Raw genomic sequence first — 12,536 nt, 5'->3', positions numbered from 1 at the left:
AAAATAGTGGTCTTAGTACTATAAAAAAAACTATAAAAATAGTGGTCTTAGTACTATTAAAAAAACTATAAAAATAGTGGTCTTAGTACTATTTAAAAAAACTATAAAAATAGTGGTCTTAGTACTATTAAAAAAAACTATAAAAATAGTGGTCTTAGTACTATTAAATATCTATCTATAATTCCAGCAATCTCTGTGTGTGTGTGTGTGTGTGTGTGTGTGTCTGTGTGTGTGTTTGTCTGTGACCGCTGTTTCTCGACAACTACCGGTCCGATATACTTTAAACTTGCCAGGTATATTGCTGGGGACCCGAGGATGTGCCTTTTCAAGGTTTTAAATTAATCGCAGAAGTAGTTACCGAGCTATGTCCAAAAAACGATTCAACCAATCAGAGAGCAGTGAGCTATCACGTGTGCCGAACGTGGCGAACACACTCTGCCTCGGATGGCACATTTGAGAGCGTATTCATTTATTTCCCGTCGGCAAACTATGTTGGCGCTATGTTGGCGTTAAACGATGTTTTAAAACTAATTAAAACTAATTTGCGATTCTTTCGCTTTCCTGCGATATGCGACCTTCCGGACAGTCAAATGAGGACGTCACTTCCGGACTTACGTAGCGGCGAGCGGGCGCCATTTGGAGGAGCTGGGAGGACTCAGTCGTGATAGAGTGAGCCTGAGTGAGTATATCAAGACAAGAACAAGATCTAGAAGGAGGTATGTACGGTGCGATTCATATAATATATTGTTTAGTTATCGTCGATGAGGAATTTGGGGGCCCGATTAACTGCAGCGCCATCCGAGCTGCGGCGTCGGGACGATACATTCATTGTACGGTAACATCACGCACTTACGGGCACGTCCTATATATATAGTACGGGCATGCCCTAGTATATATAAATAGTGGTTGTAGTACTATAAAAAAACTATAAAAATAGTGGTCTTAGTACTATTTTAAAAAACTATAAAAATAGTGGTCTTAGTACTATAAAAAAAACTATAAAAATAGTGGTCTTAGTACTATTTTAAAAAACTATAAAAATAGAGGTCTTAGTACTTTGAAAAAAACTATAAAAATAGTGGTCTTAGTACTATTAAAAAAAACTATAAAAATAGTGGTCTTAGTACTATAAAAAAAACTATAAAAATAGTGGTCTTAGTACTATAAAAAAAACTAAAAAAAATTGGTCTTAGTACTATAAAAAAAACTCTAAAAATAGTGGTCTTAGTACTATACAAAAAGACTATAAAAATAGTGGTCTTAGTACTATAAAAATATATAAAAATAGTGGTCTTACTACTATTAAAAAAACTATAAAAATAGTGGTCTTAGTACTATAAAAAAAACTATAAAAATAGTGGTCATAGTACTATTAAGAAAACCTATAAAAATAGTGGTCTTAGTACTTTGAAAAAAACTATAAAAATAGTGGTCTTAGTACTATCAAAAAAACTATAAAAATAGTGGTCTTAGTACTATTTAAAAAACTATAAAAATAGTGGTCTTAGTACTATTTAAAAAAACTATAAAAATAGTGGTCTTAGTACTATTAAAAAAAACTATAAAAATAGTGGTCTTAGTACTATTAAATATATATATAAATAGTGGTTGTAGTACTATAAAAAAAACTATAAAAATAGTGGTCTTAGTACTATTTTAAAAAACTATAAAAATAGTGGTCTTAGTACTATAAAAAAAACTATAAAAATAGTGGTCTTAGTACAATAAAAAAAACTATAAAAATAGTGGTCTTAGTACTATAAAAAAAACTATAAAAATAGTGGTCTTAGTACTATTAAAAAAACTAAAAATAGTGGTCATAGTACGATAAAAAAAACTATAAAAATAGTGGTCAGTACGATAAAAAAAAACGATAAAAATAGTGGTCTTAGTACTATAAAAATATATTAAAATAGTGGTCTTACAACTATAAAAAAAACGATAAAAATAGTGGTCTTAGTACTATAAAAAAAACTATAAAAATAGTTGTCTTAGTACTATTAAAAAAACTATAAAAATAGTGGTCTTAGTACTATTTAAAAAACTATAAAAATAGTGGTCTTAGTACTATTTAAAAAAACTATAAAAATAGTGGTCTTAGTACTATAAAAAATATATAAAAATAGTGGTCTTAGTACTATAAAAAAAACTATAAAAATAGTGGTCTTAATACTATAAAAAACTATAAAAATAGTGGTCTTAGTACTATTTAAAAAAACTATAAAAATAGTGGTCTTAGTACTTTGGAAAAAACTATAAAAATAGTGGTCTTAGTACTATAAAAAAACTATAAAAATAGTGGTCTTAGTACTATAAAAAAAACTATAAAAATAGTGGTCTTAGTACTATAAAAAAAACTAAAAATAGTGTTCTTAGTACTATTTAAAAAACTATAAAAATAGTGGTCTTAGTACTATTAAAAAAAACTATAAAAATAGTGGTCTTAGTACTATACAAAAAAACTATAAAAATAGTGGTCTTAGTACTATAAAAATATATAAAAATAGTGGTCTTACAACTATAAAAAAAACTATAAAAATAGTGGTCTTAGTACTATAAAAAATATATAAAAATAGTGGTCTTAGTACTATAAAAAAAACTATAAAAATAGTGGTCTAATACTATTTAAAAAACTATAAAAATAGTGGTCTTAGTACTATTTTAAAAAACTATAAAAATAGTGGTCTTAGTACTTTGAAAAAAACTATAAAAATAGTGGTCTTAGTACTATAAAAAAAACTATAAAAATAGTTGGTCTTAGTACTATAAAAAAAAACTATAAAAATAGTGGTCTTAGTACTATAAAAAAAACTATAAAAATAGTGGTCTTAGTACTACAAAAAAAACTATAAAAATAGTGGTCTTAGTACTATTTAAAAAAAACTATAAAAATAGTGGTCTCATAAACCGATGGAGGTTGTTATTATTCATCCAGTCGAATTAAAGGAGTAAAAGTTTATAACCGAAAAAAGCTGGATTTACTCGTCGGTAAAGGCGACGTTTTGGCGAGAATGCACTGGCCTTGGTCACGGAACATGTTGAAGTGCAGAAGAAGCTTGAGACCTTCCACCGTTGGTAGGGTGAGTTGGTCTGTAGACCAACCCGGCATCACGTGTTGGTTGGCGACGGTGTGGACAAGATGTTATTGCCTTGTCCCATGTATGTGACATGAAATCGCAAACCCTACAGAATTATTCGCAGCCAGTTTGTTCATGTTGAGGACAACATCCGGAAGGATAGGAAACACATCTTGGTGTATGGCATCAGGTGTGGAGACCCATCATGCACTGAGACCTACATAGGAGAAACTCGGCAAACTCTTAAGGCCTGTATGACCCAACAATATCGTCCAGCTCATGAGGAGGCGTGAACTCTTCTGTATATACACAATTGAACCTACATGGTCACAGCTTTGATACCAGTCAAGTGGTCATCTTAGACAGAGAAAAAGTAGTTCGCTAGAGCCTAGAGGTGTAAAGGAATCCATTTTGGAAATAATTAAATCACCATCTCTCAATAAATGCATCATCTGCTGCTATATAAGAGAGCTGTTGGTCTGTGTGTGTTGCCATTTTTCTCAGAGATGGCTGAACGGATCTTCGTCAAACTTTCAGAGGTTCATCAGTGAGTGCCTGGGAGTGTTTTAGGCAAAAATAAGAAATAAAAAAAATTGAAGAAAAAAAGTTCGTTTTTCTGGAGTTTTTTTTTTTAATCGCTCGATAGTGCCGAAGCCTTTTAAAATTAATGACAGTTATATACAAGTACACATTCGCATAAATAAATACAAAACAATCACCAGACAACTCAGAAACGTGATGAACGCCATATTCACCACATTCAACGAAAAGGTGATGAATCCCCTTCCTCTCCTGCCTCCCTCCCCCCTCCCTCCCCTTCCCCCCCCCCCCACCCTCTCCATTCCCCCCCCGCCTCCCCCTTCCCCCTCCCCTTTCCCCCTTTCCCCCCCTGCCTCCCCCTCCACTCCTCCCGTCCCCCCTTCCCCCTCTCCCCCCTCCGTTCCCCTTCCCCACCTCCCTCCCCCTTACCCCAGTCCCCCCTGCCCCCCATGCCCCCTCTCCCCTCCCCTTCCCTCCTCCCCTCCTCTCCCCCCATTTCGATAAAATCGAAAAGTTAAAGGGATCCATCCATTACTTTGAGATATCCTGCTCACATACAGACAACACAAGCTGGGGTAAAAACATATCCTCTGTTTACCTTCGGTGGTGGAAGTAATATAATGGTTTCCCCGATGACCTTTGATAGGACTCTTGACGAGTTTCTTTGTAGGTTGAGTTTTGTTTCAATGCCAAACATATTTTGTGGACATTTTTTTCATTTCAAAGTCACTCTACAATCTCTATTGCCAATCAATACCCAACAGTAACTTCTCTTTTAAAGTCGAGGTCAAAATTATTTTTGGCCACGCAATGATGAAATATATGTGTATATTGAGTTGTGGTTTAGCTTGCGGTATTATTTGATGGCACTACACAGTTGTTTTCAATGGTTGTTGAAGACATTGGTCTTGAGAGGCATAAATAAACATTTTCACATTGGTACCCATACCACACTTGCAATGTCTGTACAAGTGAAAACATTCAACTATCCTTTGCAAACAAATGTCGGATAATATGTTTTCTATGTATATGATCCTGACATTAAAAGGGGGTAACACAATGCTGTTTTGTATTGTATCATCGTTATGTTTCTTCAATACACAGGTTGGCTATCATGTCTCAATTTGGTGGCATGGTTTAATCGTTAGGGGCGAGTAGTTGTGGGGAGCCCCCAGGTAAGACAGGTGTTTTGAATTTGACCAAGCTGCTGGCAATGACTTGCCAACTCTTCATCGAAAGATATCGTGGGAACTTCACCTCGTGGTTACATTGATTTTTGTGAGAAGAGCCATGGAGAGTTGTCGTGATTTTGCCCTTTTGCCCCGTGTTTTACAGGAACCAGGAAATGGTTACGCTGGAGACGTGAGCTAGAACTGCTGTCAGATCTCTCGTATTTTGGACTCACCACATTAGTAGGTCTGTATTTGGGGGCAGGGAATTATGGAGAATGTTCAGAGAACTTGAAATTTGGGTTCTCCTCTTTGGCGCTCCCATCTGAGCACTTATGCCATTGTACTGTGACCCCAAGTTGATATGCAAATGTTAATTTGTCCGTCATCTGTTGAATGTCCTTGTAATTCATTTTAAAAGCACACTGATGCCTCCAAATATCCTCGTCCTCGATTAGATATGTACAAGGTCCTCTCTCTACCTTCAATACGAGGAAAATGCAAATGTAACAGTAATTGAGTAATTATTAAGGGAGGAAGAGTCGAGCGTATTGTAATTTGGGAACACCCTCGATGACTCCTGTTTTTTTGCGAAGGCCCGGATTTACAGGTTGCCAACCTAAATTTCTGTGCATTCCTTCCAGGCAACCAGACCTTGGTGAGGAGTATGCAGGTGCTGTGCAGGTGGAGGCTGGCACGTCTCGTGTTCCTTCCGCATGGCGACGCTTGCCGTTTGTCATTCTTCACGTAATTGTGCCTTACATGCTCGACAGGGTGCTGGCACGATTCGAGCGAGCCCTGCTGGCCCTAAAGGTAAGAAGCTTTACCCACCTTGGTAGAGCGCATATCTCCGACGAGGCGAAGCAGTTTATGTTTTGTATCCCACTGACGGGCTGGATCTGCATCCGGACCATTCGTCCTTGTCACACACCAAACTCGAATCAGATTGTTCTTCTCACCTAACCAACGCGTACACCAACTTTTGTCATAACCCATTCACAACTTTTTGAAATATCGTGCTACATATCATCGTTTTTGGCCCCATCTCTCAATGGTGAAGAATCAATCAATTTTAAAAAAGAAAATCCTTGTAACCGGATCCAGATTCAAATCAATTGGTTCTCGTCACACACCAAACCTGTCCACCAGATTTGGCCAATCTGTCCAAAACGTTTTGAGACATCCTGCCCACAGACAGACAGACAAACAGACAGGGGTGTAAACATAACCTCCATCCACCTTCGGTGGCGGAGGTAAGGAGGCATCTCAAAATGCAAAGCTCGTCCTCGTCCACTTTGTGCCTCAATCTAAACTCGACGACGAAAACGACAGTTAAAATTTTTTTTTGCATTTTATTAATTTGTGTTCTCCATGTTCTCATAATTAAGGGTTCTTGAAGATTTGATAAAAAGCTCAATTAGTGAAGATGTTATGGCCTGGACATACACATTGAAGTTCAATGGTAAATGAATAAAGAAACACAGAAGCGATTAAAAAATGGGGCGTCTTGTGCTGGACGTGCTGCGGCGGGGCGAATAAGGGCTATTTATAGTCACTATGACTTTGCCCTTTCACATTTTGACTCAATTATTAATTATTTTCTCCATATTCTCAAAATAAAAGTTTGTTGAAAATATGATGACAAAAGCTCAAATGGTAAAAAAAAACGTTATGGCCTGGACACACACACACACACACACACACACACACACACACACACACACACACACCACACACACACACACACACACACACACACACACACACACACACACACAAGCAATTGCAAAACCTTATCTGCCGCATCGCAGGTGGACTGCTAACAAACTCGGCTACATCGCCACATCCACAATGATCGTGCGCATATAAACCGGGCAAGAGGGATGAAAAGGCAGGGTGTAGATCTTGGGCAGCAGCAGGAATTGAATATGTAGTGGAGGAGTGAATTGGAGTCCTGACAGGACATAGGTAGAAGAGAAGTGTGGAGCTGTCCCACGTTGTGGAGAACCTAATCGGGGCAGAGTGAGGAGCGAAGAGCTGAAAGTGCAGACCAAAAGAGATGAAGATCAAATGAGAAAACAAGAATGATGAAGAAGAACCCCGACCATGAAGAAGAACCCCGACCATGCAGAAGAACCCCGACCGTGAAGAAGAACACTCGAGTGCGTAACTCTCGGTTTTATTTCCGCTCACATCCTCCCCTCCGCCAATCGATAGACAGAGACCGTGCCCAATATGGTCCGACCTGCCGAGGGAGTGTGGTCGAATCACTATCCTTGATGGGCTCAACATGGCAGCCACACCAATAAACCAATGGGTGCCCCCTACCTGCCCCCCAACGTAGTGAGACAGCAGTGCTGACCAAATAAGGCTCTCGCTGCAGTGCAAAGCGAACCAATCACCGTCTTGCGTGCCAATCACTGCCCTGCACGCGTCATCTCACACCTTTCTCTTATCCAGCCTCTCTTTTCAACATATATTAATGGAAGGGAAGAGACACCTTCCCTCTAACTACCATCTTAATTGGATAATGTCATCTCATCGTGGTAGGACTAAAAACACCTTATCCTAGCCACACGGACTTAATACATATCTACAAAAGTTCTAAGAAACCTCTCGAACATCTATTGTCTCTGAAGCCTTTTTAAACTATTGCTCGTTTTCCCAAAAACAACATTATCATATGAAATATTTTAAACCAATTTATTTAGCATTAGTCATGTAATAATCTCTATTTTACTGAATGTGTGTCACATCGTCATTTGTACTTCATTATAGGAACGCCGAGATGCTGATCCAATGAGCTTCCTGCGATTCACCAGTCCTGTTTCCAGATACTCCAGCCTTCCTTGGCCAGGAAGCTATTTGCAAAACATTCTGGGGAGAGTGTGGCCCTGGCTGCTTGGCTCAACTGCTGTTGGTGCTGGGCGTGACAATTCGTTGCAAATAGTGCAGACCCTCAGACAATTCCTCGCCTCTCTGCATCAGTTGCACATGTCTGTTTTCTACATCCATGGCACGTATTACCATGTTGCGAAGCGCCTTGCCGGTATTCGCTATGTAAGTAACTCTTCCATTTTGATGACGTCCTTATCCATGAATTTTTTTTACTATTGAAAGGTTTCTAATAATGCAGTCTGTTGTCTTTTTGTTTTCTCCAGGTCAAAATTCTGACAAGCCATTCCTATTCACTTTGCCTCCAATGAGGAAGATTTTGGTGTCCTTTGCTGTAGATCTATAGATCGATCTGTTTTTAGCCAAACCTCAGCTAGACAACCCACCAGTGGACGGACATGTTTTTCACTGTAATAAGAGCTCAGCAGGATGTAAGGTTATCTCCTTCCTTCGGGTGAGGTTAGCTATGGCCCCAGTATACATCTATTCTTGGGGAAAATGCCAGGGGCATAGAAAAAGCCCATTATATGTTTTGTGGCATGTGGCAAACTCTAGAAAAGAAGGCACATTCCATGGCTTGTAGAAAATGCCAAACATTATAAATTAAAGGACATTCAAAAAATCTCGTGTGCATGCTGGACTATCCTTGTGTTCTTAGGAGGAACCAAGTAATGCTCGAGAAAAGTTCATATAAAGGGGTGCCCTACATCTTGCAAGTAAAATACATTTACTTCTTTATGCAACTGTATGAATCAAATTGGCAAATTTTTGTAATAATATTTTGAAGAGGTATAAAGTGTGTATATATGTATATTTATATATATGTATATATATATATGTATATATTTATATATATATATATATATATATATATATATATATATATATACATATATATATATATATATATATCTATATATATATATATATCTATATATATATATCTATATATATATATATATCTATATATATATATCTATATATATATATATATATATCTATATATATATATATCTATATATATCTATATATATATATATATATATCTATATATATATATATATATATATATCTATATATATCTATATATATATATATATATATATCTATATATATATATATATATATATATATCTATATATATATATATATATATATATATATATATATCTATCTATATATATATATATATATATATATATATATATATATATATATATATATATATATATATATATATATATATATATACGTATATATATATATATATATATATATATATATATATATATATATATATATATATATATATATATATATATATATATATATATGACTCCATGGTAAGATCTCCAACCTTTAATTGAACAAACAATGACTCAACGTTTCGATTAACAACATGTGAAGCCACACGCCTCCGTTAATCTTCCTCAAGAGTGATAAAATCATCTCAACATCCCCTTACATGCACAGTGGGCGGGGTATATGCAAAGTGGGGTGGTCAATGCTGGACAGCCAATGAAACCGTATCACACCGCTCTCGTGAACGGAGACGTTACCGACCAAATTCAAAAATCAACCGCATATTAACAGCTCAAAATAATCCTGTAAGCAATGCTGGATTATAACGCAAGTGTTGAGAAAATCCGGAACAATCATTACATTTAATCAAAAGTTAAACTTGCAAACAATTAAATTGTAAATTAAATTAAAACTGTAAATATATTAAAGCCAAAAAATTTTTAAGACAAAATAAAATTGTCACATTATCAAGATCATCACATGTGGCCCTATGCGGTAAAGGTGAATGCGGGAAGGAGGTTGGTTTTAGGGGGGGATAAAATGGGGGGGGGGGGGAACCAGAGGGGGTTGGAAGTGGAGGGGGGGGGGTGTGGGAGAGGGGTGGTTTGGAGGGATTGGAGGTGGGAGGGGGCAATTTGTCCGAATAAAAACCTTGTGTGATATATTATGTGGACTCGTTGTTCAAAGTACGGAATGCCTGCTTCGTTTACACAAGAGTGGGTCAAACTACAGGTCTACAGGTCAAAGTCGACAAACATCAAACTACAGGTCAAAGCTACAGGTCCGTCATATGCGCTATCCAAGTTTTTGGCAAACATTTTGAAGCATTTGGTGGGGACGACAGAGCGAACCGTACACAATAGCACAGCATTTGCTGAAAGAGTGAAGCAGCTCACCATCGAGGCACACGAGACCATTCAATTCAATTAAAGGTTGGAGATCTTACCATGGAGTCATTTGTATATACTCCCAACCACAAATCTTTGCTTATATATATATATATATATATATATATATATATATATATATATATATATATATATATATATATATATATATATATATTGTTACAGACGTGGCTTGGATGTTATTTCCCGAGCGGTTTTATGGTATGACCACGTCTGCACAAGTTACCCGATTGTGCCCGAACGTTGACTAATAGCGCTATGCTAGACCAATGAAGGAAAAAGAAGACACACGGCTGGAATTAATACGACACGACACCAGGGATACGGTTCTCAAAGGTTGTTATTACAATAATGCGGAAGGTTTAGATTACAGGGACAAGAGGGAAACATAGGAAGGTGGGCACTTAAACACGCTTATATTAACCCCAACGGACGACAGATAAACGGGACAAGGCTCACTCACACGGGGTTTGATGACAAGGAAAGCGGGGTAGCGATCGCTCCAGGTGCACCTGTGCTCAGGGCAGGATCACGTACGGTCCAGTTTAAGAGATGCGGTGGAGGTATTGCAGCGCTCGAGGGGTGGCGACTTCTCTCTCCAGGCTGGGGGCGCATCTGACGTCACGTCCGGCAAGCGGCTGCGTATATCCGGCGGGGAGTGACACGCCCCTCGGCTCGTTAGCTCCGCCCAGATGGAATCGGTCCGCCCTTCTTATTGGGTGCGGGGGGGGGGGTTTACCAGGCTCCGCCCTTGACGAGGAGCTGACAGCCAGCCCCTTCGTGGTAACCCCGTGGGGCGCATGGATAATGGCGGCTAACCGAGCCGGAGGGAGGACGCACACTCCCCGCGCGCGCCGTTGTTGTAGTTGTTGTTGTTGTAGTTGTTGTTGTTGTAGCTGTAGTTGTTGTTGTTGTTGTTGTTTGGGGAAGAAGATGGGAGGAGGTATGGGAAGGTCCTAAACTCACTACTGGTGCCATATAATCACATTCTGGTGCAACGAAGAGTCATAATTAATGGAAACGAGGCCTTAACTGACATAGATTAAGAATAACTAGGAAGATGTCCGAAAGTTGTCTACGTGTGGTGCGGTGGACCTGGGCACGACATTTAATGGGGGAATAAGGGGAAGGTCGGCTCTACTGATTGTTATTTACATGCAATGGGACTAGGGAATGGGGGATCGGGGAAAGTTGGGGAGTATTGGAAAAAATAGGGGAATATTTACAAGCGGATATGGAGGCCAAATTCCATATTCGCAACATTGCACCCTTCTCTACCCTCGGGGCGTCCCGACCCGATAAATTTTTACCTACTTTAGTGTGGCACGCAATGTAGTTCCCTCTACTATTAACTCTACCCTGAGTGCGACAGTTTTACAGATATTCACAAATGAGTAAATATGTCCCCCTGCGACGTTGCACCCTTCTCCTCTCAGAAACACACCCACAGGATAACCGAATCCGGAAAGAATTCTCAAACTAAACATACAGCCGGTAGGGAGCATTATTTACACGACTACGCTGCTATTTACACTACGATCCAGGACCTGTTTTTGGAGGAACACATGCAGATGTTATGCATAGAGAGAGCGCGCTTGCCAACATCGATACACCAACCCACGAGTGCTCTGTGGCCGACGGCCTTTAATAACGTGCAGAGCACCCTGTCCCAGCATCAAAAGCACCACCCCACCGCCAATCGGTGCAGTCACCATTGTTCATTGGAATAAAAATAAACTCGACAACCCCTAACCCTGCAGGTGTCTCTTGCTCTTCTTGTGGTGCACTTGGTGTTAACTAAAAGTGGTTCACCTGTATGGCATAGGTGCCACGTTGACCCATAGGTCCATCCCCGGGTGGTGCTTGGCCGCAAACGAACTGCGGTCCATTGTGGGTGGCCACAAACATTGCGGTCCATATGGTGTATCGATCCAGGCAGCCAACAGCGAAAGTGCAGGCCCACAACTGCGTAGCCAGCACCTCTCTCTCCTCTCTCTCTACCCCAAAGCCAGATCCTCGGAGGTGGGAGACAAAAGAAGAAACAAGTGAGTAAGGTGGTAAGGGCGCAAAAGTGCACGCAATGTAAGGTGATGCACACTGGGGGCACATGGGAACCAGGTGAGACAGGTACGTTCCTATCGTACGCCCCCCCCCCCCACCAGGTAACCTACATGGCCCCTCCCTTACCCCTTACTGCATCCACAAAACACAACACTACCCATAAACATCTACTTTACAAATCGACAAACATCCCTACTGTCTTCCCCGTTCCTCCCATAAACCAAATTCGTCTTCTCTCCCTCCTAACCAATCAAATTTGCCATTTTCAACTCTCATCAAAATTTGCCATCTCCAACTCAACATCATAATTTGCCATTACCAATTCATCATCAGTCCCTCCTAGGGAGGGAGAGATGGAATCACCCCAATGTCTCATCCACGTCGTGATGCGTCTCACAAATCCACACAGCGATTCATCTCCTGCAACAAAACAAAGAAAACACAGGTGTGGAGTCATCATCATCACCACAGGTAAGTGGCTGCGTATGGTGCGACAGGTTCTTCAATCCTAACTATTTCCTAAATGACTTTAACAACTTTACACTACCCGGGGTCTTTCTCCGGCCAAACCATTGGCCCTCTTA

At 39.2% G+C, this 12,536-nt stretch overlaps 1 protein-coding gene across 1 annotated transcript in view; it reads left to right on the top strand.

Annotated features, from left to right (window-relative positions):
- The window catches only part of PEX10 (peroxisomal biogenesis factor 10), a 74,857-nt gene that overhangs the window by 34,008 nt on the left and 28,313 nt on the right, over positions 1-12,536 (top strand). The window contains exons 4-7 of the mRNA XM_078775198.1: positions 4,953-5,144; positions 5,245-5,298; positions 5,397-5,599; positions 7,565-7,846. Of these exons, the coding sequence (XP_078631324.1) occupies positions 4,953-5,144; positions 5,245-5,298; positions 5,397-5,599; positions 7,565-7,846 (731 nt within the window). The remainder of the gene's footprint in view (positions 1-4,952; positions 5,145-5,244; positions 5,299-5,396; positions 5,600-7,564; positions 7,847-12,536) is intronic.

Source organism: Myxine glutinosa, chromosome 4 (assembly GCF_964187855.1).
Source record: "Myxine glutinosa chromosome 4, kmMyxGlut1.1, whole genome shotgun sequence".
NCBI lineage: Eukaryota > Metazoa > Chordata > Myxini > Myxiniformes > Myxinidae > Myxine > Myxine glutinosa.
Note: the sequence above shows the minus strand (reverse complement) of the source record. Positions and strands in the feature narration are given on the sequence as shown.